This window comes from Alternaria arbusti (genome assembly GCF_024043155.1).
Source record: "Alternaria arbusti strain BMP 1465 chromosome Unknown scaffold_5, whole genome shotgun sequence".
Taxonomy (NCBI): Eukaryota; Fungi; Ascomycota; class Dothideomycetes; order Pleosporales; family Pleosporaceae; genus Alternaria; species Alternaria arbusti.
The window spans coordinates 1,482,152-1,509,168 of NW_026249945.1; the positions used below are offsets into that span (position 1 = coordinate 1,482,152).

Sequence of the window (27,017 nt, forward strand, 5' to 3'; positions counted from 1 at the left end):
CCCAAGTCACATTCAAGAGAAAAGGGCTTCACTTCATGCAAGCAAGGTGAATCTATGTCAGGAGGTACGAGCGATCCTGGGGCACAGACGCTGACCTTTCTTCCTTTGTTGTATATAATGACCCGTACAGCCGACTCTCATTCCCTTCAACTCACCCGAACTCAACAGCTATGGCAACACTCCCGCGAACGGAACTAATACCAAAAACCCCAGCCATGCCCGCTGTGGCTGGTGCGAAAACGCTCTTCTCTTTACCTGGAGAAATCCGGAACAAGATCTATAGCTATTTACTTCCGGCCCACGGCGAGATCGAAATACATCAGCTTGTCCGAGACCAGAGGTTTGCTTCCGCGGATACTCGTCCGATACACACCCGACACGCACGTGCACTGAAGCTGCTTCTCACATGCCGGCAAGTCTACCATGAAGCCACGTCCTTATTCCTGTCGAGTAACACGTGGGTTATCTCAAGGGCTGGGTATGACAAGTCAGGGTACCGAGTTACACAAGCAGACGACCTCGCAACTTGGTTGACTATGCTCGGATCCAGTGCGGCCATGGTACAAAAGGTTATTCTCAACTTGGCTGAAAACACCGACAATGGCGGTGACCAACTCAAATGGCGCCTAAAAATTGACTCCAGCAAGGATACAACTGATATGGCTGAGGCTGTCAAGCTAGGCAATCTGCTGAAGTGTCTCTGGGCAACCCCTAATGCGATCCGTAAGATCAAGATTGTCAGCCCCAAAGGAGCAGGCAAAAACTACAAGTACCGGAACAACAATGATTTTAATCCCATGTTCAGCAAGACACATCCGGAGAACAGAGGTAACAAGACACATCCAGTCTTTGACACTAGTGCCATCACAAGCGCGCTCATAGCTCTCCGACGCGACGACCTCGGGCTGAAGAAGTGTGGACGTCAGGTGCACGATGTTCTCATCCGCAGAGATGGTCTAGAAGGGTATATCCAGTTCGACTACAACTACTATAAGCCGTCACACGATCGTCCCAAGGTTGAGAGGACCTACGTTGAGCGGAAGTTCTCCATCACGAACGGCGGCACAACACTGTCACTTCAACCCGCCGACACCCCCGGATTGATGAACCTACCCCAGCACCTCAAGATCCGACTGTTCGAATCGCTTTGTCTCGCTAAAGGATTCCTCGACCCATGGCGAAGTATAGTCACCATTGATCTGGATGAAAAGACCACAGTAGGCGCAACTCCAGTGCTGGAATCGGTATCGCAACATCTGCGATCGGAGTGCTACTACCGCTTCTGGCTGGCCAATATCATCTCAGTCAAGATGCGGAGTACAGACGTGAAGACGGACTTCGACCACTTCGACAAACTACGCGTCTTCTGCTGCACCGCGTCTACTCCGCGTGAGCCCTGGAGGATGAGCAACAGACGTAAAGGCATTCGCGACATGGAGTTTCTACTTCAGTTCAACGTCTCGCCCGCACTCAAGCTCGACGATCTGCGTATCAACGTACTCGACTTCCTACGCGTGACGTCGTACCTCGATAGCCGCGATAGGAAAATCACCTTCCAGATCGGCGATACAAACGACAAGGCTTCTGTCTCGCTGGCCCATCTCCGCACATGCGCACTCATCGCGCTAACCGACTTCCAACAAACCTACAAGCGCACCCGCCCAGACACCAAGCGCTGCCCCAACATCTGGGTAAACGGCTACGGCCGCATCGTGTGCGTTGAAGGGCCAGGAGGGAAATCGATTAATCCATCGGAGGTCATACAGCGTCATGTGTCGCGTGAAAAGGGCGGCGAAGATGTGATTGTAATCAACCGCGAGTTTCGCAAGAAATACGGCGGGAATACTGGAGATGGGGATTCTGCGACACCCCCAGGCCGGTCTTTTGATGGTACATTGGGGTGTTATTTGGGCTATTTGCAAAGTGTGGTGGTGGGGGATGAGGATGCGGGGTATTGGGCGGGGAGATGTAAGTTTTCTGTTTGATCTGGTTGTGAAGAGAGAGGCTGACTGATGTGATTAGATTTTGTTTGCAGTGGATGAACTTTGAATGGGAAGCTTCCGTCGGCGAGTCGAATACTTTGCTCTGGTTATCAAACGCAAGCGCGATAGCGAAGGGGCGCTGACGAAATGTGGCTTTTATCATGGGACTTCTATCACGACTTTATGGGTATCATTGTCGGTTCGATCTAGCAGGTCATGCACGATCTACCGTATTAGCTTTGCTTGGTAAAGAGCTGAATAATGTCAAAACGCATATTCAATCACAGTATTCATGTATGATCGAATTGGGCGATTTACGGAGGCTCTCTTCAATGAACATGCTTGATGAGCCTTTTCAAACACCGTCTCTTTGGCCTCGAGCGAATGCGTATTGAAGTATCAAACAGACCGGATTCACGTAACGCGCTGAACACTCCCGTATATATAGACATTGGGAGTGTTAGCATCGCCGTCACTCTCTCTTTTTCCGTGAACTATCCACAGGATCTGAGCCTCTTCGACCACTCAACCACTGACTACAGTTCTCAGAACCAACCGGCCCCTCTGCAGCCATGGAGCCTGATGAGAGTAGATTTGATAACTTCCGCGTATACTTCGATGAGTTGCCCTATTACCCAGCTATTGCTGAAGGCGGATCTAAGCCTCGCGACCCGACGGCGCCCTCATTCCTCACTACATTTCCCGCTGAAATTCGTAATGCCATCTACGACGCCCTATTCCACGTCTATGGCGGTATCCGGCTATCCCCCTCGGAGAAGTTTATCACGCGATCCACGTTCGAAGACCAAGACGTACGCGCGACTCTGTTGGCGTGCCTTCCTCTCTTGTCCACATGTCGACAGATTTACCAAGAAGCCGCTACAACTCTCTACTCCAACAACATTTGGATCGCGTCTAGGGATATATATCAGACGGACGATAAAAGCGGCAGCGTTCTACACGGAACAATGACAGAAGCTACAGGCGCGGTGGTGTTACTCACAGATCTTGGCTCCCGTCGAGTGATGGTCAAGAAGATCCTCCTCGACGTGGACAGGGCATGCCCTATTCCGTGCGAGACTCATGGTGTTGACCCGTTTTGGCTTGCACCGCACCTTGGACCCGATCATGCAGTCGAGATGTGGACCCTCGTGAGAGCAATGGCGCTATTGCCGCATCTTACAGTCGAGTTTGTGCATCCGAAGCGTCAAGCATACTATGACTTCCACCCTCCCAACGGAGCTTCTGGAACTGGACTCGGCGTTGACATCGACGGTCTCAATACCGCTCTCCAAACGTTGCGGAAAGATGCTATAAATATCGGAAGATACGGGCAGCAAATCAGCGAGGTCTACATTCACCGAGATTGCTCTTCAGGCATTGTCGTGTTTCAGTCGTCCAGACGCGTTGAAATGTGCGATCGTGCTCAACTACGGTTCAATATATCCGATAAGGGTGCAACGTTTGCTTGGGCAAATCTTGAGCGAGAGCCGCATCATCTTTTTGGTCTACCAGAACACATTCAGCGACAGATCGTAAATGAGGCTAGCTCTGTTGGCCGTTCTGACTCCTATGGGAGCGATTCGACGATTGTTTGGGATGTCGATAGGAAGATATCGACCGGAGTCAATCTAATCTGTGGCGCAATATGCAACAAGTTGCGGTATGACTTTATGACCATGCTCAGATGCTACAGGCGGAACATCATCAAAATGTCCACTAGTAAACTTCGCTCGGATTTTGACGAGTTCAGAACCCTCCAGGAGTCCTGGAGCGAGGATAGCTACTTCAATTCTCCTTTGGGTAGACCCTCTGATCCTTACCCAGTAAGCCTTCTTCTGGAATTCCATGTACACCCTGACGTTACTATGGAAGATACCAAGTTAAACATCACCAAACTATTACAACTTACGGCAGAGTGCAGAGGTCGCATGGAGATCACGATTTCCATCAATAGAGGGGAAGCCTTCCCCAGCTCCGAGACCACCACGAACCTGTATATGTGCCGGGACCTAGCTCTCTCCGCACTATCAGATGCAGGTCCGGGCAAGTGGATGGTGTGCGAAGGGTTCTCTCAGGATAATCATCATCCACCAATATGGATGAATGGCCGCTTTGAAGTTGTCGAAGTCGATCTGACAGATGGTAAGTTCCACTCATGAACAGCTTTTGTGTTATACTAAATTGTTCCACCAGGTTGAAAGACGCGATGGCGTTTTGCGAATGGAGATCGCTTCCAGGGTGACGTCTAGAGTGGCTTGTGTAATTTTAGGGCTCCACGGAGGGGAAATGACAAGTGCGTTGCAGGACGAACGCGGCAATCGCAAGAAGCGATAGTGGAAGCGGGATGTAAGGTATGAATCAACAGGATGACGAAGTTGAAGAATTCAAATAATGTATTTCAAGTTCGGTGCATTGGCACATCTCAAGCTGTGTCATCGTGAGACTTGTTTGGGACTATATCCTCCGTGACGCGAACCTCGTGGCTGCCCTCCAGTTCCGATAGCACGATCCAGGTAGGGAAGACGCACAGCACCGTGATGCCAAAATTGATACCGATACTGACGAAGTGATTCGCACCACCTTCCGATTGCATACTGTTGCGTTTGTTAGTTGATGATATGCAAATTTCGTTCAAAAAGGGAAGACTTACGCCCAGGCAACGGTTTGTCCCAAAGCCTCTACACCACGAAGAATACCAGTAAGATGGCTCAAGTTGGAAAGATCAGTCGCATACTGGCCTACTAGCCAGTAAAGGAATTGCTGGAAGGCCTGGCCGCCGAACTGCCAGAAGAAGACAAGCGCGTAGCTCTTTCCGAATCCACCCTGGAACCAATCGAAGACCGGGGATTCCGATGCGTCGTAGTTCTGTTTCTGTAGTATCGTTGCCCAGATCCACGTGCCGACGAGGATGGTGATGATGGTGCAGAATGCAATGCGACCGCGCTTCTTGATGTGGATCTTCTGGTTATCGAGTAGAAAGGCGATGATGAACGAGGAGAAGATACCGGCAAAGTTGGTGAAGAAGGAGGAGAACGCGCGAGCTCGGACGGTGAAGTATGTCGTCAACCACGTGCTCATGAAGCCGTTGTAGAAGTAGCTGATGAAGAAAGCTGGCAGCAAAAGGAGAATACGGCGACTGACGAACAGCTTGCCGACGGCCTTGAACTCGGCACCCCAGGTCGCGGCGCGCTCAGTGACGATCCGCGTGCCATCCTTTCGCCAGACCTTGTGCGCTGGCGACAAGCACAGGGCTACCGGAAGACCAAGGCACATGATGACAATGAACACGATGTAGGTCGTTGATGAAACCGATCCGGTAGTTTTGCGGTTCGCGTTCAGTCCCAGGTTGATAGATCCTCCAACAATCGGTCCAAGTGCCTTCGCGGTCTGCCAGATGGCAAGGTAGAAAGCGCGATCTCCAGGTGATGGGTATCCAATAATGATAGCAGCCTCGGCAGCCCAGAAGAAACCAGCGGAGATACCACAAAGCGCGCTGCCAAACAGCATGAACCATGTGTTTGCAGAGATATTGTTGGTGTAGAGACCGGCGCCATACAGAGGGTACCCGATAGCACCCAATGCAAGACCATACGTCAATCCGATACGGTTGTTGATAGCTCCGGCAGCAACACAGACCACAGCGAAGAGTCCGTATACGAGAGCGTTGGCGGCAGAGACGGCGTACGGTTCAGCGGCACCTCCAGCCCCTAACCCACCAAGCGCATCCCACATTCCCGGAGCCGTGAACGAGACACCACATGCGACCAGGATCTGGAAAGGTACCGAGCGGAAGAAGGGTCCAGAACCCTTGATGGAGCCCGAAGGCTCAGACAAGGAGGCGGACGACATGACGATGCGGAGAAGAAAAGATGGAGAGAAGAGATGTCGGGATGAGGTGAAGAACCTCAGTCAAACGTGGAGACTACATATCTTAAGAGTTCGGACGACACCGCGATGCTTGGCGAGCTTGGTATCCAGTTTTTCTCCCTTAGTGATGGACGTTGAGGCAATCACCGCAATCGAGACGTTTGGTGTTTTCTATGGGGCGAGCACGACATCTGCGCTAAATGACTAAATGACTCGCGCGTGGCGGCCTGCGCTCCAAGCGTCCACGGGTCGGACCCTTTGGGTTATGACTTCACTCGAGTTTTCCTGTGGCTTGCCAAGTATGGTGCGGTTTCCGTCGGTTTGATGGTAATCCTCCGCGAAAGGTTGCATTGGATGCGCTATTTCGACATGAGATGCGGAAAGCACGTTATGTTGGGTTTGCCTGAAGGCGGCAGAGCATTTGACACCCGCGGACGGCGAGACGGGGAGTACAAGGACCACAACAACTTGTCGGGCGTCTTGCCTTCTAAAGTCTATATGTGCCCATCGATTACACACACCGTTACCGATACTCAACTCTCTCCAGCCCTTGCAGCCCGAACGTCTCTTCGCCGCTCTATTACTGCTCCTCGACGGAGAACAGATAGTTTCTTTGTACATAGACCGTCGTTATGTTCCCGGCGACTAGACTTCCTTTCCTATTCTATGTTGTTGCGTCAATCTGTACCTTTGCTTTGGCAATATTCGAAAGTATCTCCCATTCACTAGAAAGAGAAGGAAGTCAAGGTCAAAGAACAATTGTGCAACAGGTAATCCAGCGTAAATTTTCGTAACCATTAAACTAATCGTGTATAATCGTACTTCCAGCCACCCTCAACTTCGACCTCAAACGCGTGCGGCAACGAAAGCGGCAGCAGTAGGAGCATCGATCTCGTAGTTCCTATGCTCAGGAGTGATGATGATACCGTTGTCGCAGATGTTGTCACCGGCATGGCAGATGATGAGAACCTTGCTAGCAGCAACAGAGCCGAAAGACTCGTCACGGTCAGCATCGCCGAATGTTACAACGGCGGTGACACGCGAGGCCGCCGAGGCTGATAGCCTCTGTGTAGCAGTGTGCACAAGCTGCGCGCCCTGGGAGTATCCGGAGACGACGATCTTAGTTGAGGGGCAACGTGTAATGGCCTAGGTGGTCAGTCAGCATCCTGCCGGAATCTCAGTAAGGACAATGACACTCACTTGGTTGATCAAGTTGAACATAGTGGTGGCACCCGCGGCGTCGCCTCCAGCCAAGAAGCCAATGACATTAGCCGGGTAGGTAACGCCTTGGATGGCCAAGTTGCTAGCTCCTCCGACACGCGCAGCCAGAGCATTGAAGAAGGTTGGGCCTTCGGAGTTGGCCTCGCCTACATTACCGGCTAGAAGAGGTATCAATATACAACTCGCCTACGATCAGTGGAGAGATCTTACCTTGGGTAGTACCACGAGCGTAGATGACAGTTACGCGACGGCAGGCAGTACCGTCAGTCAGTTGGTTGTAAGTGTCTCCGCTGAACTGGCGCTTGGTAAGGTCACGTGTTTCAACGTCCTGGTTCTCAAGCTGTGCCGCGTACTCCTCGACAGTGAGGTCTTTGTCGAGGAGGTCAGTGATGGGGAAGCTCACTCCGCTCGCAGGCGTTGGCGCAGCGAGGGCAGTGGTGAGGATAGCCGCAAGGGCAAGAAGGGAGCGAGCGCAAGTCTTCATGTTGAGCGATTGTCGAGACCGGCCGAGTTGAAACGAAGGAAGTCTGAAGAGGCGGGTAGCGATGATCCACTAAGATTAGGTGGAATGTTTGACCTTTTGTATCCTGAGCCATCGTTCTACCGAAGCATAGCGAATGTGGCCATAACCACTTCAGTACCATCTCCTGCGCTACTGCATCGTCTCTTGCAAGTACATTGGCAAGCCATGTCATCAGACCTTACCTACATGCCTATTTCTACCAGTTCAATTTCCTCCTCCGCTTCGTTAAGCTGGACTGTTCTTGTTTACCGCCGTCGACACCCAATGGCTACACCTGATCCGTTCACGTTGACCAGTGATTGCCTAGTTCCTGTCCGACGCTTTAAATGACATGCATTGTGATGCATCGGGCCTTTATTGTGTACTCCTAGTTTGGCTTTTCACTCCGTGTTTGGTGTTGCTGCCAGTCTTGTTACCTTCTTCTTTGGAGTTAGCACGTTCATGAACCCCAGGTACCACCGGATATCTCGAAACACGTGGGGTAGACATGGGATTCCCAGGACGAATAGAGAACATGTACACGGCCAATGCTGCGCAACGTGAGAACCATCGACGATACGATTCGTGCAGCCGAGGCATGTCAAGCATGTTGCGGCGCTACGAGGCGTCGATCAGTGAGAAATCTTCGATACAGCGCCGGGAAGCAGCCGCTGCTGCATATTTTGGGTGTATAATCATAAATTCTGCTGACAGAGACTTGTGCTTGAGGAATGTCATTGTCGTCGGGTCGCATTGTCGCAATTTGGTGGCTTCTCCAGTCAATGCGATGATGTATGATGTCACGCCAAGCTTTAGCGCCATCATGGCGCCATCTTTGCTATCGTGTCGAGATGTTGTCCCTTCGATTTCGACTGACCTAGCGGATGCGCTCTCCAAACACCCATTACGAAATGTGTACCAAGTTCTACAAAGGTGGCGCACTCGATGAACATGCGCTGTTCGCGAAGTAGGACTCAAGTTGCATGACCAAGGCCCCTGGCTCCCAGCCACCTCGGAAGATAACTAACACCAGCACTACCAGCGCGACTGGACTACCAGCCAACAGAGAATGGAAGGCGTCGCGATGCCGCAGTCGCTTTACTAATAGTCTTTCCTTCCGGAAAATGACCGTTGCTATCGCAAACGTTCGGAAGCTCGATGGAGAACCCCGCACACAGTACCCGTTGCCAAGCTGAGCATGCAGCAAAGCTGTTGAAGTCTTCCCTAATTCTCCTTCTGGCGTCTTGGTAGCATTACGAGCTTCCAATTACGATACAGATCGGCGCTCGCGAAAGCCATGATAGCAAGAGTTGCATTTCTCCGATGACGGCAGTCACTGCGGTATCGCGAGATGTTGGAGATACCGGCAGTCGACAGCCTGTCGCGAAGAGTGGGATGGCGAAAATGGTGGAGTATAAAAGGTAGGAATAGAAGATTTGAGTAAGATCTCTTGTATCGTCCAAGCCAATTGCCTAGATCGATCAAGATGCGGTCCACATCCATCCTCGCGGTCTGCGCGGCAACACTGCTGCAGACAGCTCTCTCGTCACCTATCCACGCACATCATCCTCACCAGTCATTCCCGAGTGCGCAACAATGGCCATTGCCCGTCGTTGGAAAGGCGTTAGAGCAACAGATGCCGGATGAAGACCTTCAGGACATCATTTCGCAAATATCGCGCGACAACATCGAAGTTACGATCAGAAAGCTTGCATCGTTCGGCACGCGTCATACCCTATCCAGCCAAACTGACCCCAACCGAGGCATCGGCGCTGCGAGAACATGGCTCACGGCTAAATTTCAAGAAGCGGCAGATGAGAGCGAGGGAAGGATGACTGTAGACTGGAACAGCTTCATCAAATACCCTGGAGACAACGAGCGCATCATCTTCCCAGTAAACATCACAACAGTCGTCGCAACACTCAAAGGCAGCGAGGACCCAGATCGCGTCTACGTAACAGGCGGGCATTATGACTCGCGCAACAGCGACCCCATCGACTACCAAGGCGACGCACCCGGTGCCGTAGACGACGCCTCAGGTGTCGCAGTCTCCCTGGAACTCGCCCGTATTTTTGCACACTACAGGCCCAAGACAACCATCGTCTTCACAGCCTTCGCCGGCGAGGAACAAGGTCTCCTCGGCGCCGAGAACCTCGCCCAAACCTACAAGAATGCATCCGTGAATGTAGCAGGCATGATCAATCTCGACATGGTCGGCAACTCCAAAGCCTCCGACGGTACCATCGATCCGTACAACATTCGACTTTTCTGCCAAGGCACGCCTCTGACTGAGAACTCCACAAAGATGACATCGCGTCTTAGCATCGGCGGCGACAACGACAGTCCTGCTCGCAACCTGGGTCGCTTTATCTACGAAGTCGCATCGAATGCTTTCACGGAGATGACAGTGCGCCTCATCTACCGCCTCGACAGATACAGCAGAGGCGGCGACCACCGCCCCTTCCTCGAAGCAGGCTACACAGGCGTTCGCTTCGTCCAGCCCAACGAGGACTACACGCAACAGCACCAAAACGTCACCGTGCGAAACGGAAAGCAATACGGCGATCTAGTCGAATGGCTAGACTTTGAGTACAACACGCGTGCCGCCAAGGTCGTAGCATCCACTATGTGGAGTTTAGCCAACGCACCTGGTGAGCCAACGAATGTTGGTATCAATACCACGACGTCCGATAACTTCAGCCAGTTCAAGTGGGATGCGCCCACGGGACTGCCGGTTGAGGGGTATGAGATTCTGTATCGCGATACGATTGAGCCGCATTGGACGAATGTTATTGAGGTGGGGAATGTGAATTGGTTTAACCTTACTTCGGCGACGATTCATAAGGATAATGTTATCTTTGGGGTGAGGAGTGTGGGGAAGGGAGGATATAAGAGTCCGGCTGTTCTTCCGTTTCCATTTGGATGCTCGAGGAACTGTTAGTAGGGATGGGGAAGTTATGTAGTTGTTGAAATCAAGATTACTATGTGCTTTTTGAGAGAAGGCTGCTCGCATGCTTTCCAGTCCAGGCATGTGCAATACCCCTCGTTGCATTATGCACATGTAATATGGCCTGCTTGTAGTCCAAAACGTCTCCAGTTCCTGCAAAATCCACTTCAGAGACGTTAATTCCATTTGGTGCCGAGTTCTTCACTCAGAACAACTCGCTGAATCATCTCTGTGAGATGCCGCGGTCTCTACCAGGTACTTTTCTCCGACTCTGCTACTCGCATCGGCTGTCTGTGGGTAATTCCTCAGTTCAGGCATTTGTTTCCCTTCATGTGACACTTTCGGCGGCCTTACAACTCGATCGAAAGGATTACTTCTCGCCAGTTCATCCAAAGATAGAACCGTAAGTAGTACCACAAACCGACCAGGATACTAGTATCCGAGAAATCTTCCTGGTCAATACCCGCAAGGTCCTTCAATGTATGACCTAGCACAAGCCTCTTGATCTTGCGATAGCCTTGAGCTTGAATGAGGGCCGGGTCATCGGCAGTCGGTGCATAGGGAATGATTTTCTCCTTGGAGGTGGCCGTGGCGGGGTATTCGGCACACAGAACGGCACCGTGACCGTTGATCCATATCTGTGGAAGAGGCCGCATGGCTTGCGAAGGATAGTGCTCTAGAATATCCGATAGCAAAAGAAATACTGCACACTGAAGATGGTCCCAAACGATGGGCCGTGTGCCCCTCATGCCGCCATCCATTTCCTGGACAGTGATGATAAGATCTCCAATACGGCATTTCAACCCATCCAAAAGCTCATCGATGTTTATACGAAGGTCCGTGGTTGAAGTTGGCATAGAGAGCCTGAACGTCAGCTCCATTCTGATGAAACACCCTTGCTCTATGCAATCAATCGGATCGACCAAACTTTCGAATCTGTTCACGCGAAACAGCTTTTGTAGTGGCTTAAAGCTGTGAAAGTCTGTCGTAGCTTCCTGAATAGACATACGAATGACGACCTCGTCGTACACTCGGTTAGCTATCGGGTCGACTTCGTAGCGCAAAAAGTCATTGACTCCGCTGAGACCGACGCGATAGCCTCGGGCCTTCTCGATGTCCAGGTCGAATACCACACCTGTATCCGATGCGTTTGCGTACTTATTGATGATCGATAAGGGAATTTGAGGCAAGGACAGAAGGTTCGCCTGTTCAGTTTCTGCCCACTGGACCTTGAAACCACGGTCTAAGATGTCGAATACTCTGGGCGGGTGCGGATTATCAACATCAGTGTATCGAACGTATCCAACATAGCCTTTTCCAGTGTACCAGACTGTTATCGCTGACATCAGGCCAGAGTATTTGGCGTACTGCCTAAGGTTTAGAGCGTCTGTGGCGCCCAACGAGAAGAGGACACCATTCAGAACATCCGCGGAAGTGACTGGTTCGTGGAGTTCGGTGTCGTGATTTCGTCCCCTGGATGATGAACTTCCGGAGATCACGAATGTAAATTCACATTTGGCCTGAGGGTAGTTCCAGATGAGCTTCAACAGCGGTAGCAGATCATCTTCTCGAACGCGTCTTGGAACAAGCGCATACGTGTCTATGTGCACATGAGACAAGAGCTGATAATTTGAGCCGATATTTGACAGCCATGTGCAGGTAAAGTGCATCTGCTGATCCAGGAATCGGGAGAAGAAGAAAGTGTTCTGGCCGTAGAGGATACTGACTGATTCATGATAGACCTGCCTACATGACAGCAGAAGCCCAACATAGCCATGAAAGCCATCAAAGCCATGACGAAAGTCCTCGTCGCTGTCTTGTTGCTCATCACCTCCATGCGTGGGGTGAGTGACGTAATTTCTAGCCGAAGGATCCAGGCGCACCTGATCGTCGTTTAGAAGCACAGGTGTGTCGCTCTTGAAAAGGTACTCGTAGATTCGGTTGCGGATCTCAGGCGGTAAGACAGTGACGAAGCTGCCCGCACGCGGATCGGCAGCGCCCGACCTTGTTTTGGGGATTTCGATAATGGCAGCGATCGCCATCTTGTACTGCCGGTCGAGTGATCGCAGCAAGCCGAGATGCTGCTGGGTGTTAACTAACGCTGGAGAAAGGGTGCAGAACGAAGTTGACGCTGGGTGGTACTGCAGTTTTAGGCAAACAACGGTCCGAGCGCGGGGCTAGCGCGAGGTGAGAGCCAAAGTGAAGGTGAGAGCGACCTCAAGTCGCGCCTGCCGTATTGGTCTCTTTGGGTGAGAGAATTAGTCACGCTTGAGCTTCAGTAAGCCATCCTCATTTTCAGCGAGAGACGCTTTCGCCGGTCCCAGAGCTCGTTTCAGGTCACTATTCCTCTCCTTCGCCACCGTAAGTAGCTCAGGACAATCCGCAGCGTTCCAGCCCTCCAGTCCGTGAACAAGCACAGCCAGTATCGAGTTCTTGAAGAGATAGGAGCGTCTTCTGCTACCCAGCGCCGTCAAAGAGAGAAACAGCGCAGAGTAAACGAGAAGCGCCAGCGGATACGCAAGCCAGGCCCATCTTACATCAACAAAGATGTCCGGTCCGTAAGCTTCACTGGTGTTGTTGATAGCCGCGGAGTTGCCGGGGCCTTGTATGACTTTGCTTCCTACTTGCGCAAGGCCTTGGAAGAAATATGACCATGTATGGTGTAGAAAATACTCGAAAAAGTATGTACTCAACGTCGTAGATTTGAGGATACGCGACGTGGAAGCGGCGAGCCAGTGGCGCGAATAGTTGCCAAGGTAAAATGTCTCTTTCAGGTCCTCTACACGGAATGCTTGATCATATCCAATCGCCACCTTGTAGGGGTCGTCACCAGTCGGGATCAGTGGGAACTCTTCTACCGAGCCGTAGTTTACGACGGTATTCCGTACCGTGATATTGTGATAGCGCTTCGCACAATAGCTGAGTTGGCAGTGAGATACCGTTCCGTTTACCACCCCGAGTCTATCAGTTTCACTAACACGAACGAGGTTAGATGTCGACTTAAAGCAAGTAAATGCGGAAATAGCCTGTGGCGGTAGTTTGAAAGGTTCGGTTCTCGCGACGTCGTAACCTTCAAAGTTTCCTATGCAGTACTCAATTTGTGGTGGAAACTCAGTCGATAAAACAAATATTGGACTGCCATCCGGCGCAGAGAAGAGGCTGTATGTTCCATAGATCTTGCTGCGTTCTAAGCGGATGATACCGAATTGATAGCCGCCAGATGCGGTAATGATCGGGTCAAGAGCGGTAATTTTGGGATAGCTCTCGTTGAGGTAGCGGCTCGCGCTAATCGAGAGCACCAATTGCGGATACCCTGACTTCTTGAGATGGCACGTTCTCCCCCACTCATAAGGCTGCGTGGCTGCAACATAATCTGTCATCGCGGTATAGTTGAGGTAAAAGTGTTGGTAGGTTGCATTTTCACTGGCTTTTACAGAATTACCACATCCCCGGAAGTCTTCATCTGTGAGGTTACCGCCGTTCCAGAAATCGCCATCGAAAGTAACATCTTCCGAGCTACAGGACTCGCAAAGACCCAGAGAGGTGAACTCATCAAGTTTGCATTCTGTCGTTGGGCAGTATACGTTACTCAGCAGGTTGATGTCTTGCAAAGCGACGTGGTCTGTGAAGTCGACGGTCAGAGGATGCACTATGCCTATCATATGGTTAGTGAAACACGACTTGTAATTCACGTAAAGACATACCAATGAGATCAGCTTTCTCTATACTTGATGCGTCTGAAAACGAGTTGCTTGAGCTTACAGTTCCGGTAGCGTTGACTAGCAGTGCTGGTTTAGAGTAGACTCTGAGCACTTGCTGTGTGAAGGGCTCAAAGCCAAGCGAAAGGATCGTCAGAGCTGCCCCAAAAGACGCCAATGCAGCGGACTTCTTCAATCGTAGCTTGTAGACAAAGGTGAAGGCTCCCCATGGTCCGCGGGTAGCCACGTCGAAGTCATAAAGGCGATTGACAGGCTTCGATTGGGGTGTCTGAAAGTAGGTCCACTTCAGCTGTCCGATGCACTCGGCAAGAGGAACTAGCAATGCCGACTTGGCGATGGTGGAAAACACCGCTATCAAAGAGTTTGGCTGGATAGGGAGTCTCCAGTCTCTCATGGGTCTGCCATCCATGGTGAAAAGGATAGCCAGGATCAATGCCATGCACACAGTACTCAGTAACAAGGCCGCTACTTCCCACCACCAGCCTATAGAACGTGAAGGCTGCGTGGGAACGGGCAATGGCTTGCCTGAGGAGGATGCGGGGCCTTTCTGGAACTGTATAGTCGACATGGAGTCCGAGCTGTTGATCGTGGAAGGTGACTCTGCTCTTGACGGAATTGGAGAGACAGATTGGCGTGTGAGAGGTTGGTTTGAGAAAGACACTAGCTCAGTCATCGCAAAGCTAGCGAAGGAGATTCGGCCATCTGCCATGAGCTGGTCGGGCGCTGGAGGTCCTTGGGTACCAGACATGTCTGTCGCGTAGATTGGAGAGAAAAAGATTGGAAAGCTGACAGAGGCGGATAAGTCGAAGAACTTGAAAAGCGGTACAAGACAGTTCGCGCCTTATACTCGATCATCGTCGCACGATACAACGCGCCGTTATCGCGGCGATGTCAGCCTCCTATCGTCTATCGCAGTGCCGCCGCCAAGTCTGAGCCCCAGGAACATGGCGTGGAGGCCGAAAACCACTCTGGTGGTATCGCAGTGATATATATTCGCCCCATTCTCTTGTAAGACCCCCGATGCAGTACGAATACCTTCGGGTTGTACGAGAATGCGTTGAGATAAGCCGAGCAGGATGCACAACACCGGCCCCTTCTTCAATCCAGTAGCGACTAGCTTACCGAGACCAACGAAGAGGGTTCCAAAAATTCCTGGAAGGCCCAGAAGGCCTACCAGAGCAGTCAATGTATGTAGTTTTAAACCAGCAAAATTGCTACCTCAGACGAATCTTCACTGGTAAGCAAATCACCCCTGCACTAGGATGAGGAAGGAAGGAAGAGGCTGAGAGTTTGGCGGATTATATAGGCGGAGGGATCGCAGGCAGCAGTCTGTCACGGGTGCGGATGAGGCGTGGTTGGGACCCGTAGGGCTGCAGGCAACTGTTCGTCACGGGTCCAGATGAAAACTTAGAAACGTTGGGTGTGGTGGATCGAAGGATAGATGGAATGAGGCAGCCACGGCGTACGCGGACTCGATGTGTCAGCAGCAACCACGTGATCCAAGTGGCTGCCCAATCGGCTCCAGATACAATCGAGGCGGAACGGCAGGGGTCCGATTCTCGGCATATCATCTCGCCCACAATCCCTCCATGGTACACCCTCAAACAACAAAAAGTAAATACCACATCTTCACCACCCCTGCATAGCAAATGCGCTTCCGTGGCGCACTGGAAGAAAGTCGTCGCCGGCAAGAGCGCGACGACGGAAATGCTAGCAAGTCGCACAGGCTTGGCCTGCATAGCAAGGGCCAAGTTGGAGTAACCCTGCAGTAGGCATGGCAGTGGAACAGAGAGCTGGACCAGTCGTTCCTCGTGCATGCTTCGTCCCGCGGCATCCATGTCGAATACTCGGGCCCGGATAATCGGCGGGCGGGCGGACCTATTGGTCTCTCATGCGCTGGGTTACAACTCACCCGCCGTCGCAGGTGGGATTACACCAGGCATGCTTTGACAGCGAAGAGGCCGGCGATTCTCGTGCGTACCGTCGGCGAGGCTTGACAGGTGCAGCGACGCTTCTGCTTAGCAGGTGTGCTAGGTGGCGAGCAGAATGTTCAATAGGGTGGCCGAGGTCAGTCTGGTGAAAGAGCAAAAACTGGGGATCGTCGGTGTGAGCCTTCGCATAGCGGCCTTCAGGGTCTGGTCCCTGTTGCGACATCTGTGGCCAACTGTGAGGATCCAGAATAATAGCGAGCCATAATCGTGCATGTGCTGGCGGTGAGGGCAGAGAGCCTTGACGCGAGTACATAGAGTGCATGTCTTATACCCGCCTGGTCCCCTTTGATCCCATCTTGCTCGCTCTTCCCCTGCTCCTCGCCGGCCTCGACTTTCAGATTTCTCTAGCTTGTGTTGTGTGGTGACGGCTAGCTGCACCGTTTTCCCACGTCGTCGCCGTGCCGCATTCTCGTCGCAAAACGCCGTCGACCCTTCCCGACCAATCTCGCAGCAAAAGCCGGGGTCTCCCCTCTGGCCCGCAAGATCTGCAGGATAGCGCAAAAGACATAGGATTCGAGCGATTCCCTCTGTGCATTCAGGGATTTTGCAAATTACCATCCACGGGACTTTCGGAACCTCCACGCGCAAGACAGCAGAGTCAGCTGTCAGGTACCCGGTGTGCACCATTCCGACGAGCGTCTGATAGCTAGTGGGAGAGCTAGGCGGCGTCAGAACGTGGGAACCTTGGAAACAGCGGTCACGCCCGAGGTCAGCACACACACCTGGCCGGCCCCTTAGTAAGGAGGAAGTTAGAGAAGGTGCGGGTGAGGCGGTCACATTCTGCGACAACCCACTTTCCGCCTTGTCCTTTCACACTCGAGCACCCAAACGCGCAATCTGCGAGCGACGGCGACACCTCATCTATCCACGCTTCCCTCTCGCACGGCGGCACACTTCCTACCAACAAACTTCGCCTTAACACACCCGCAGCCATGCACCGCAAAAACCCCATCAGCGTGCTCGTCTACAACACGCTCTTCCCCACACCCTCGCCCACAGACCCTCCCTCCTTCAGCGCGCACCTCTCCAAAAACCTCGTCGGCGAAGTGCGCATCGAAACAGCAAACTTCTACGGCTCGCTCGACACAATCGAAGCGCGGTACCCAGGCCTAAACTACGCCTTTCAACCACACCGAAAACGCCTCGGCCGCTTCCCACACCACAAGCGACTCTTTGACGCATTCGACCGGCTCGGGCTAACCGAAGCCGAAATCCAAGGCTTCTGCAGATGGGAAGGCACACTCTGGGCACGAGAGCGCTATGAGCGAGACGAGGGCGTACGCGTAGTCGACACGACAGGCGTAGACATAGGGGAATGGGTCGACACACGCCGAGCCTACTCGTCACGCCACAACAACGGCGCAGGCATCAACGTCAAGACGGACATTGAAGTCGAAATCGAAGAACTAGAACACCACAACCACCTCCTGCACAACCCGCTCACCCGGCAAAACGTGCAACCGCCCAGCCACCACCACCACAACGGCGGCGACACAGAAATGCCCGACTCCTCCTCCTCAGCCGAAGACGACGACGACGACGAAGACGGCGCAGCAGAAGCGTCAGACTCGGAATCAGACTCAGACTCCACATCCAACGAACTCTCCTCCTCCGTCGGCTTCTCCCTAAACGCACGCCTCCTCCACGCCGCCGCCCTCCGCGAATCCTCGGGCGCCCTAAACATACCCATGGACCCAGAATGGGAACAATACCTCAAAGAAGCGTCTGAACGCGGCGAACTCAACATCGACGCGACGAGAGAGGCGCTGCGGACGATGGCAGGCCAGATCGCGCAGTTGCACCAGAGCACCGTTGAGGCCGAGGGCAGCGAGGCGGTGCCGCAGACGTTCCAGCCGAATGCGGCTCCGGCTTAGGAGTCCGTAGACGCACGGATGCAGATGGAGTTGGAAATGGATGCGCAGGCCGAGGCGGAAATACAATGGATGATCGACGAGGGCGTCGAAGCAGCGGTTATTGTTATGTTTCCCGATGTGTTTCTCACACCACCACGGAGGGCATGATTACGAAGGACACGACGATGGGAACGATCAGGACGAAGACGCAGTCAGTGGTGATAGGATACCCATCTTTAAGGATGGTGCTTGTTGTTGGCTTTGGCCTTTTGGCTCTCCTGCACTGCATGGCGTTTTCTGCTTCTCTTCCATACAAGGCAGGCGTTTGATGGGCATTTCGCGAGATACCCCAGATTTCCTGCTGGGCTTTTCTTGTTGCGTTGGGATAATGGATGGTTCTTGTTATCATTTTATAGATTGGTGAGGAGGCTTTGGATGGGCAATGAGGCATGGAGGGAGGCATGCACGGCATATAGTCATAATCCATCATGTTCAGATTTTCAAGATGGGTGTTTGTGGTGTTCTTGTTTCTCATTATGTGCTTGATGTTTGCACTTGTGAGGACTGATGGTTGCTCCGATTCCTATATGGAGCTATGGAGGGGTTGCTGGTGCTCCTGGCTTTTCCATCAAGTCTCCTTTGTCGGAGTTTCGAATGTAGCTAGACATGACCCAAGGCTGCATCCTGCGTGAAGCCTTGCAATCCTCCGCGGGTATCAACGGCCATGACCACATTGCTTTCCCATGCCAGACGGCCTTGAGGAAGTGCGAACCACGGTTAGGAAGACGTGACGTGTTGCAGTATTCTGAGATACTACACACACCGTCGCCTTAACGCCTTCCAGAGCTCCCGAAGCCGAATCCGCCAGGGCCCCTCTTAGTACCTCTTGTGATCCTACCGCTACTATCCTCATCGATCTCCATGGCGTCGTCACCGCCCATACCCATCAGATTCCGCTTGCCGGTGTTCTTCTCGTCACCGACCGTCATGACTGCCTCAAACGCCCTCTCTTTCTTCCGGCGCATCTTCTCTCGATCCAAGGCCTCTTTCTTGACCTTTGCGACTTGCGCCTCCAGATCTGCTAGAGCGGAGTCGCACCGTTGTGACCATGACTGTAGGGTGTTTTGGAGGGCGGGCAGGGATCCTGGCGCGAGGTCGCGGAGTGGTGAGATGGATGTTACGGAGACGAGGGAATGTGCGGGGTCGAGCGTCGCAGTGATGAGGCCGGAGTAGATGGCAGTGGTGATGAGCTCCTCGAGAGCGCGGGTAGTGGGCAGCTCGAGCGCTGTCATGAGATGTTTGTAGGTGAGGGTGGCGTGTGAGTGTGAGAGGGGCAGTAACGAGAGCAGTAAAAGCTTCTGGTGTTGCTGTGCGGAGAGTTTGGGGAGATTTGCTTGAGCTTCGCGCTGTCAGTATACAACTTGATGGCTATGGTATGATCAACGCACCCTTGTAGTCTTCCCAGGTTCCCCAGGCGAAGATCTCGAGCAGGGTAAGATACGACGCATGCTCCTCTGAATTCCGTAGGTTCTGGATGTTTGGCGTCTGTAGGAGTTCGGCGAATACGTATGTATTGGGCGCACTGGTGGCTTGTACGATCAAGTCCGATGCTGCTCGTGGTGATGTCGCGGACTTGCTGAGGGCCAGGAAGGGCTCGAGAGCGTTGAGGGCCTTGGTTTGCTCCATGTTGTGTTAACGTAGATGTCACAGCTTCTGGAGTGGTAAATGTGTGGTTTCAATGTAGCTGTCTATCGATAGTGGAAGGCGAGCAGGCAGCTGCATGTGAGGTACGTCTTGGCAATCGCGGTCGGTCGCGACTGCCCCGCGACTCAACCCCACCCGCCTCTACGCTCGGACTTCCATTCATTCAACGAGTTCGATTCCGTAAGGGGAGTTGAATGGGCACCTTTTCTTTTTGCCCTTCGCGTTCAAGCGTGGAATAATGTGCCAGGAATTACCTTTCAGTCAGCGACATAGGCCTTGACTCGTACCCGACACCGCCTGCTCCGCAAACACGAGATCATAGGGTGGCCACACATTATCAATCATAGCGCGTGAACTCAGCAGTTCGTAAGACGAAGGACACCAAGTCCGGTCCACGTCGTGTTCGGTGACTGACACGGCGCACCCTAAATCCAGGCAAACTGCCATGACACTGGTAATTTGTTTCGTTCGGTCAAAGCGGTAACAGGCCCTGAGGCTCCGCGTGTCTCATCTAAGGATCAGGAAGGGTTTTATGTTCCTTCCTGTTTCACATGCCAAGAAGGAAACACTATCGTCTAGTGTCCGTGCCGCGTCAAAGACACGACCAACTCCTAGATATCACAATTATTCTTAATCCTTCTTCTGTCATCCTACGGACTTGGAGTGTGCCCTGCATCTCACAGCGCTTGCACTCTGACAGCTTGACGATCAGCTTGTGGCGGCACCCTAGCAATAACGGCCTATCATCCACCTGCGGAGCCGGTCTAGCCTTCTTTCGACGTGCCGCGGCGCTGGGCTTGAATCAGCACTGGGTCAGATTGTGGCTGCTGCACTCCGTTCATCAATCGCCATATTAATAACTTCGCCATCTGGCACTACCGGAAGCTGGCCTTCCTTTTTACTCCGGAGTCCGCTATCCTCTCGCGTTTACCTCACGTTGTCGCCATAACGTCGCGCGATCGCTTTTCGACTTCGCCCCAATCCTCCCGCTTCGTACGAGCCGCTCTCGCCCCATTCGACCGTTGGATGCTGCATCTGGCTCAGCATCAGCAGTCTAGTTCGCGATCCGTCTGAAGTCAACGGCACCGAAAAGCGCTTCTAGCCATCATGGCTCCCACTCCGGCGACAGCGCACATGGCGACAACGACGCTCAAAGTCGAGGGCATGACATGCGGCGCGTGTACCTCCGCGATTGAATCGGGTTTCCAGGGCGTGAAGGGAGTAGGAAATGTGTCAATAAGTTTGGTGATGGAGCGGGCTGTCATCCAGCATGACCCCGAGGTCATCACCGCGGAAGAGGTTAGGGAGATTATCGACGACAGGGGGTTTGACGCAGAAGTGCTCTCGTCGGATTTACCAATGTCGCACAGCGCAGATGACCACTTTCTGAGCGATTCTGAAGATGAAGAGGAGGAGGCGATCGGAAACACCTCGACCACAACACTCTCTGTTGGCGGAATGACATGCGGAGCGTGTACATCTGCCGTAGAAGGCGCTTTCAAGGACGTGGCTGGAATCAAGTCCTTCAGCATATCACTCCTCTCTGAGCGCGCAGTCATCGAACACGACCCGACGATCATATCTCCGGAAAAGCTCGCTGAAACCATAGAAGACGTTGGCTTCGACGCGGAGGTACTGGATACCGTGGCCGCAACACCAGCAGCCAAGAAGAGCAGGAGCCGGAAGCAGCAGAAGACAATGACCACGACAGTCGCTGTTGAGGGCATGACCTGTGGCGCATGCACATCAGCCATTGAGAGCGGATTCAAGGACGTTGAGGGTGTATACCAGTTCAACATCAGCTTACTCGCCAACCGTGCCGTAATTGTGCACGACCCCTCCAAGCTCACCGAAGAGCAGATCGCAGAGATCATCGAGGACCGCGGATTTGACGCTCAGGTCCTGTCATCCGTCGATGGTAGCATACAGCAGTCGTCAACAAGCAACATCCCCGTACAGCTCAAGATCTATGGACTGCCCAACGCTAGCGCTGCTCAAGAGCTTGAAGGACTACTACGGAAAAGATCCGGCATCACCTCAGCAACTGTCAACTTCAAGTCGTCAAGAGCCACCATTCAGCGAGAGCCTCAAATCGTTGGCCTTCGAGCGATCGTCGAGGCCGTGGAGGCAGCTGGATACAACGCATTAGTCGCAGACTCCGAAGACAACGATGCCCAACTGGAGTCCCTCGCAAAGACTAAAGAAATCCAGGAGTGGAGAAGATCTGTCATCTTCTCGGCTTGGTTCGCACTTCCTGTGTTTTTGATAAGCATGTTCATTCCCATGTTCCTGCCATTCCTCAACTTTGGCGGTATTCGTCTGATACCTGGCCTCTATCTCGGCGACGTCATCTGCTTGGTCCTTACTATACCTGTCCAATTTGGTATCGGAAAACGTTTCTACATCTCTGCATACAAGTCTCTGAGCCACGGCTCTCCCACCATGGATGTTCTGGTAGTACTGGGTACCTCAGCCGCCTTCTTTTTCAGCGTCTTCTCCATGTTGGTCTCACTCTTGGTCTCCCCACACACCAAGCCGACCACACTGTTCGAAACCAGCACCATGCTGTTCACTTTCATCAGCTTAGGTCGCTATCTTGAGAACCGTGCGAAGGGTCAAACGTCCAAGGCCCTTTCCAGCCTCATGTCGCTAGCTCCGTCCATGACCACCATTTATGCGGATCCCATCGCTGCGGCTAAAGCTGCTGAAGGTTGGGATGTTGCTGAAGAGAAGTCGGAACGCACCTCCACTGATGGCAATGCTGCTGAAGAAAGGGTCATCCCCACCGAGCTCATCGAGGTTGGCGACGTTGTTATTCTTCGTCCGGGTGACAAGCTTCCAGCTGATGGTACAGTCACACGTGGAGAGTCGTATCTCAACGAGAGTATGGTCACTGGTGAAGCTATGCCAATACTCAAGAAGAAAGGCGCATTGGTCATGGCTGGTACTGTCAATGGAAACGGACGTCTGGAGTTCATGGTCACCCGAGCCGGCCGCGACACCCAGCTCAGTCAAATCGTCCGCCTCGTCCAGGAAGCCCAAACGAGTCGTGCTCCCATTCAACGCCTTGCCGACATTGCTGCTGGTTATTTTGTTCCAATCATCATCACTCTCGGCCTCGCAACCTTTGTCGGATGGATGGTTCTCAGCCACGTCCTACCCTACCCACCCAAAGTATTCCTTGATCACGCTAGTGGCGGAAAGTTCATGGTCTGCTTCAAGCTCTGCATCGCTGTCATTGTCTTTGCTTGCCCATGCGCGCTCGGTCTTGCAACACCCACCGCTGTCATGGTCGGTACTGGTGTTGGAGCTGAGAATGGCATTCTCGTCAAAGGTGGTGCCGCTCTTGAGACTGCTACAAAGATCAACCATGTTGTCTTCGACAAGACTGGCACGCTCACTGTTGGCAAGATGAGTGTATCTCAGGCGGACATCCAGGGAGGCTGGGGTACTGCTGATAAGAAAAACCTCTGGTGGACACTCATTGGACTTGCGGAAATGGGCTCAGAGCATCCTATTGCCAAAGCTATCGTTCTATCTGCCAAGGAGCATCTTCGTCTCGGACCCGATGGTAACTTGGATGGCTCAGTTGGAGACTTTGAAGCTGTCACCGGTAAGGGTATCATCGCAACGGTCGAAGCAGCCCTCTCTCGTGAGCGCACCCGCTACAAGGTCCTCATTGGTAACACTGCTTTCCTCACCTCTGAAGGCGTCAATGTCCCCGACTTCGTAGAAGAGCCACTCACACCTGCTGCAAACTCCAGGCCTCGAGGTGGACCCCAGAACCGATCCGCTGGTATCACCACGATTCACACCGCTATCGGCAACACCTACACGGGTACATTGAGCATGTCCGACACCATCAAGCCCTCGGCTCGCGCTGCTGTCCTTGCCCTTTCTCGTCTGGGCATAACATCTTCGATTGTTACTGGTGATACTTCTGCTTCTGCCCTTGTCGTTGCAGCAGCAGTTGGTATCGATCCCGCAGATGTCCACGCTTCGTCTACCCCCGCCGACAAGAAAGCTATCATCGAAGACCTCCAGTCCCGTGGTCAAGTCATCGGTATGGTCGGTGACGGCATCAACGACTCCCCCGCGCTCGCCTCGGCCGACATTGGCATTGCTCTTTCTACTGGTACAGACGTCGCCATGGAGGCTGCCTCTATCGTCCTCATGACCAACACCGATCTCCTCTCCATCCCGGCCTCACTAGTCCTCAGCCGTGCCATCTTCTTCCGCATCAAGCTGAACCTGGCATGGGCGTGCATGTACAACTTCATTGGTCTTCCTTTCGCAATGGGCTTCTTCCTTCCATGGGGTCTCTCGTTACATCCCATGGCTGCCGGTGCCGCGATGGCATGCTCATCTGTCAGCGTTGTTGCTAGCTCTCTGCATCTCAAGTTCTGGCATAGACCTAGCTGGATGAAGGTCAGCGTCCTCGATCCTGGTGCGCCGATCGATGAGAAGGAAGCGGAGATGGAGAAGATGGGCCACAAGGGCGTCTTTTCTACTCTCAAGGAATGGGTCAGTGATGCGTGGGCCGCGAGGAGGCGGAACAAGGAGGAGACGAGTTATATGCCTTTGAGGGATATGGAGCAGCAGTAATCTCGTTCATGCGTATTTGGGCAGATGTTGTTAGTATTGGCGAAGCGTTTAGGATACCACCTTTTCTTGGTTCTTTTCCTTGTCTGTATGTCGTCGCATTTCCGTTGTTCCTTTTTGTGAGTCCATGTATATAGCTCTTGACTCCCGATACAGTTGTTCCAGCTTCGTATGAATCCAACCCGATCTACGCTACAACGACGTTTTTGTCATATGAAGATCAAATATGTTAACTCAATGACATTACTCGTCAAACTAGCAAACATATAGAAAATCGTGATGCGATAGCCCAAGTACTTACCTGAAGCAGCCAAACGTCGGCAGCTTGCCGTGCGCGTGACGAAGTCGCGAAAGCGCGGCGGGCCAGGGTCCACCAATTGGCGTCACAAAGATAAGGCCAAGATGAACAACACAACACCGCACCGCAACCGCTTCCCACTAGATATTCGCTCGCTTCGTGGAGCTTACTCGGAACACACATGCGACCGTGAATAGCACCGAATCCCACGACCTACATCCGCCCGCCAGAAACGTCAAACGAGGCCGCTGCCGCCGTTCACCATGGGCAGGAACCGAGCCGTGTCGAATGCGTCGACGCGGAGCAGCGAGCCGCCGTTACAAGTAGGTATGGGCACTTTTTGAGCTTGGCAGGACTGTTGCTGAGTAGACGCAGGAGCTGGGGAGTATGTATGATTACCTGGCCAAGGTAGTGCTGTTGGGACCCAGCGGCGCTGGCAAGTAAGTTCGCGATAAGAGCGAAGACATGTACCAAACACCGAATAACCAAGAAACGCCTATAGATCCTGCCTCCTCCACCGCTTCGTAAAATCCGAATGTAATCTTACCCCCATCTCCTCCCCTCCTCTCCCCTCCCCACCGCCATCAACAACCCCCACTAACACCCTCCCTCACTCACAGGGCGCGTCCTCTCCAGCCAAACAATCGGCGTAGAATTCTCCTCCAAAATCGTACACATCGCCGACCGCCGCCAACGCTCGCCCTCGTCCCCCTCGTCGCGCAAACGGATAAAACTCCAGTTATGGGACACCGCAGGCACAGAGCGCTTCCGCTCCGTCTCACGGTCCTACTACCGCGGCGCCGCAGGCGCTATCCTCGTTTACGATGTAGCCAGCTGGCGCAGCTTCGAGCAGTTGAAGACGTTTTTGGATGATGCGAGGGCGTTGGCGGGACCGGATATTACGATTATACTGGCGGGGAATAAGGCCGATGTTGAGGATGGGGGTGTACCTATAGGCATGAATAGTGGAGGAGGAAGCACAGGCAACTATAGCAGTTACGCCAGCACGCCCTCGTCGGAATCTGGTCTCCCACCACCCACGCCCTCCTCGCAAGCAAGTCGCACGCCCTCCCTCAACGCCAATCTCCACGCGAGTTATACCGTTGCGCCCGACGGCCGCGAAGTCCCCGCCGAAACGGCTTCTCGCTGGGCCGGCCAGAACGGTATCCCCGTTGCTGTCGAAGTCTCCGCGCTCAATGGGGAGAACGTGGAAGAGCTGTTTACACGGTTGGCGCGCATGATTCTCACCAAGATTGAATTGGGCGAGATCGATCCTGATGATCCGGCCAGTGGGATCCAATACGGCGATTTGGGCTGGGATGATGGGGGCGGGAGTGTGAGGAGTGGGTTTGGGGACGAGGGGGTTAGGTTGAGGAGGAGAGGGGGGAAGAAAGCTGGTGGTGCGTTGGGGGAGTGGGAGGATGTTTTTAGGCTTGGTGGGGGTGGGGGGAGGAGGAGAGGGGGGTGTTGTTGATGCAATGGAATGGAGATGGCGAGTACGGCTAATGTGTGGACGTTTCTTTAGGAGGTGGTAGCGCGTGGATTTCGGATTGCGTAGTTTGTATATGCGGCATACCCATGGTGTTTTTTCTTTGGAGGATATATAGATTGACGATGTAATGCACATGGAAGGATCTTCTACATCCCTTCTATTGAAACTTCTGTTGCGATTGAGATGGTTTTTCGAATTGTGTAGTTTGTATATGCGGTCTGCTCTTGTGTGTGTTTTTCCCTGGATATATGGATTGCTTGAAGATGTAATGTGGATGAAAGGATCATTGGACGAAGGCTGATCAAAACGAGCTCTTTTGACTTGTAAAACTTCACTCAGCGAAGACGAGGGATTCAGGGTTTGCCCTGCATTACGATTGTTACGTATGGCTACCTGACGGCGTGCTGTCGTCTTGCCTTGCATCGATATTCCGCCGTCATAGGGGACCTTTGACTTCCGCGTCCGCTGAGATGTATTTTCTTTTTCCAGAGTCCTGAGCTATCGTCTTTGCAGACATGTTGGTATCTAGCCGTTGAGATGTACATCGTGAATTGACGCAACCTATATGCATCATGTTTCTTCATTCAATGCGTTGCCAACCATCCACTGATGCAACATCGCATCCAGTCTACCTCACGATCGCGCGCTACTCGGGAGCTACATGACGATCACATGTCATCCACGATGTCGGGATTACATCGGGACATTGTTCTCACCACCTGCATCGATAGTTCTTACGTCGGGGCAATAGTCGGTCGGGCTTGATGCAAGATCAACGGAATCCCGTACCAGACTGAACACATATAGCTTCAACCAAAACTTGGACATTTGAACTA

The 27,017-nt window shown here is 52.8% G+C and overlaps 10 protein-coding genes across 10 annotated transcripts; 5 read left to right on the forward strand and 5 right to left on the reverse strand.

Moving 5' to 3' along the window:
* Positions 1 to 215: 215 nt before the first annotated feature.
* J4E86_005021 (uncharacterized protein) lies at positions 216 to 1,985 on the forward strand (the record flags this gene model as incomplete). The annotated part of the gene is made up of 1 exon (XM_051445557.1): positions 216 to 1,985. The coding sequence occupies one exon, from the start codon at positions 216 to 218 to the stop codon at positions 1,983 to 1,985; it is 1,770 nt and encodes a 589-aa protein (XP_051303654.1).
* Positions 1,986 to 4,407: 2,422 nt separating this feature from the next.
* J4E86_005022 (uncharacterized protein) lies at positions 4,408 to 5,834 on the reverse strand (the record flags this gene model as incomplete). Its single annotated transcript, XM_051445558.1, has 2 exons — positions 4,408 to 4,579; positions 4,636 to 5,834. The coding sequence occupies 2 exons, from the start codon at positions 5,832 to 5,834 to the stop codon at positions 4,408 to 4,410; spliced, it is 1,371 nt and encodes a 456-aa protein (XP_051303655.1).
* Positions 5,835 to 6,698: 864 nt separating this feature from the next.
* On the reverse strand, positions 6,699 to 7,557 carry J4E86_005023 (uncharacterized protein; the record flags this gene model as incomplete). Its single annotated transcript, XM_051445559.1, has 3 exons — positions 6,699 to 6,998; positions 7,053 to 7,231; positions 7,284 to 7,557. 3 exons carry the CDS (start codon positions 7,555 to 7,557, stop codon positions 6,699 to 6,701), a joined length of 753 nt encoding a protein of 250 aa, XP_051303656.1.
* Positions 7,558 to 9,061: 1,504 nt separating this feature from the next.
* On the forward strand, positions 9,062 to 10,516 carry J4E86_005024 (uncharacterized protein; the record flags this gene model as incomplete). Its single annotated transcript, XM_051445560.1, has 1 exon — positions 9,062 to 10,516. The coding sequence occupies one exon, from the start codon at positions 9,062 to 9,064 to the stop codon at positions 10,514 to 10,516; it is 1,455 nt and encodes a 484-aa protein (XP_051303657.1).
* A 356-nt stretch (positions 10,517 to 10,872) lies between these two features.
* On the reverse strand, positions 10,873 to 12,564 carry J4E86_005025 (uncharacterized protein; the record flags this gene model as incomplete). Its single annotated transcript, XM_051445561.1, has 1 exon — positions 10,873 to 12,564. One exon carries the CDS (start codon positions 12,562 to 12,564, stop codon positions 10,873 to 10,875), a length of 1,692 nt encoding a protein of 563 aa, XP_051303658.1.
* Positions 12,565 to 12,780: 216 nt separating this feature from the next.
* J4E86_005026 (uncharacterized protein) lies at positions 12,781 to 14,989 on the reverse strand (the record flags this gene model as incomplete). Its single annotated transcript, XM_051445562.1, has 2 exons — positions 12,781 to 14,177; positions 14,227 to 14,989. 2 exons carry the CDS (start codon positions 14,987 to 14,989, stop codon positions 12,781 to 12,783), a joined length of 2,160 nt encoding a protein of 719 aa, XP_051303659.1.
* Positions 14,990 to 17,164: 2,175 nt separating this feature from the next.
* Positions 17,165 to 18,106, forward strand: J4E86_005027 (uncharacterized protein; the record flags this gene model as incomplete). Its single annotated transcript, XM_051445563.1, has 1 exon — positions 17,165 to 18,106. One exon carries the CDS (start codon positions 17,165 to 17,167, stop codon positions 18,104 to 18,106), a length of 942 nt encoding a protein of 313 aa, XP_051303660.1.
* An 809-nt stretch (positions 18,107 to 18,915) lies between these two features.
* Positions 18,916 to 19,771, reverse strand: J4E86_005028 (uncharacterized protein; the record flags this gene model as incomplete). The annotated part of the gene is made up of 2 exons (XM_051445564.1): positions 18,916 to 19,484; positions 19,534 to 19,771. 2 exons carry the CDS (start codon positions 19,769 to 19,771, stop codon positions 18,916 to 18,918), a joined length of 807 nt encoding a protein of 268 aa, XP_051303661.1.
* Positions 19,772 to 20,896: 1,125 nt separating this feature from the next.
* J4E86_005029 (uncharacterized protein) lies at positions 20,897 to 24,394 on the forward strand (the record flags this gene model as incomplete). The annotated part of the gene is made up of 1 exon (XM_051445565.1): positions 20,897 to 24,394. One exon carries the CDS (start codon positions 20,897 to 20,899, stop codon positions 24,392 to 24,394), a length of 3,498 nt encoding a protein of 1,165 aa, XP_051303662.1.
* Positions 24,395 to 24,952: 558 nt separating this feature from the next.
* J4E86_005030 (uncharacterized protein) lies at positions 24,953 to 26,163 on the forward strand (the record flags this gene model as incomplete). Its single annotated transcript, XM_051445566.1, has 4 exons — positions 24,953 to 25,012; positions 25,065 to 25,129; positions 25,192 to 25,226; positions 25,310 to 26,163. The coding sequence occupies 4 exons, from the start codon at positions 24,953 to 24,955 to the stop codon at positions 26,161 to 26,163; spliced, it is 1,014 nt and encodes a 337-aa protein (XP_051303663.1).
* Between the last annotated feature and the right edge of the window lie 854 nt (positions 26,164 to 27,017).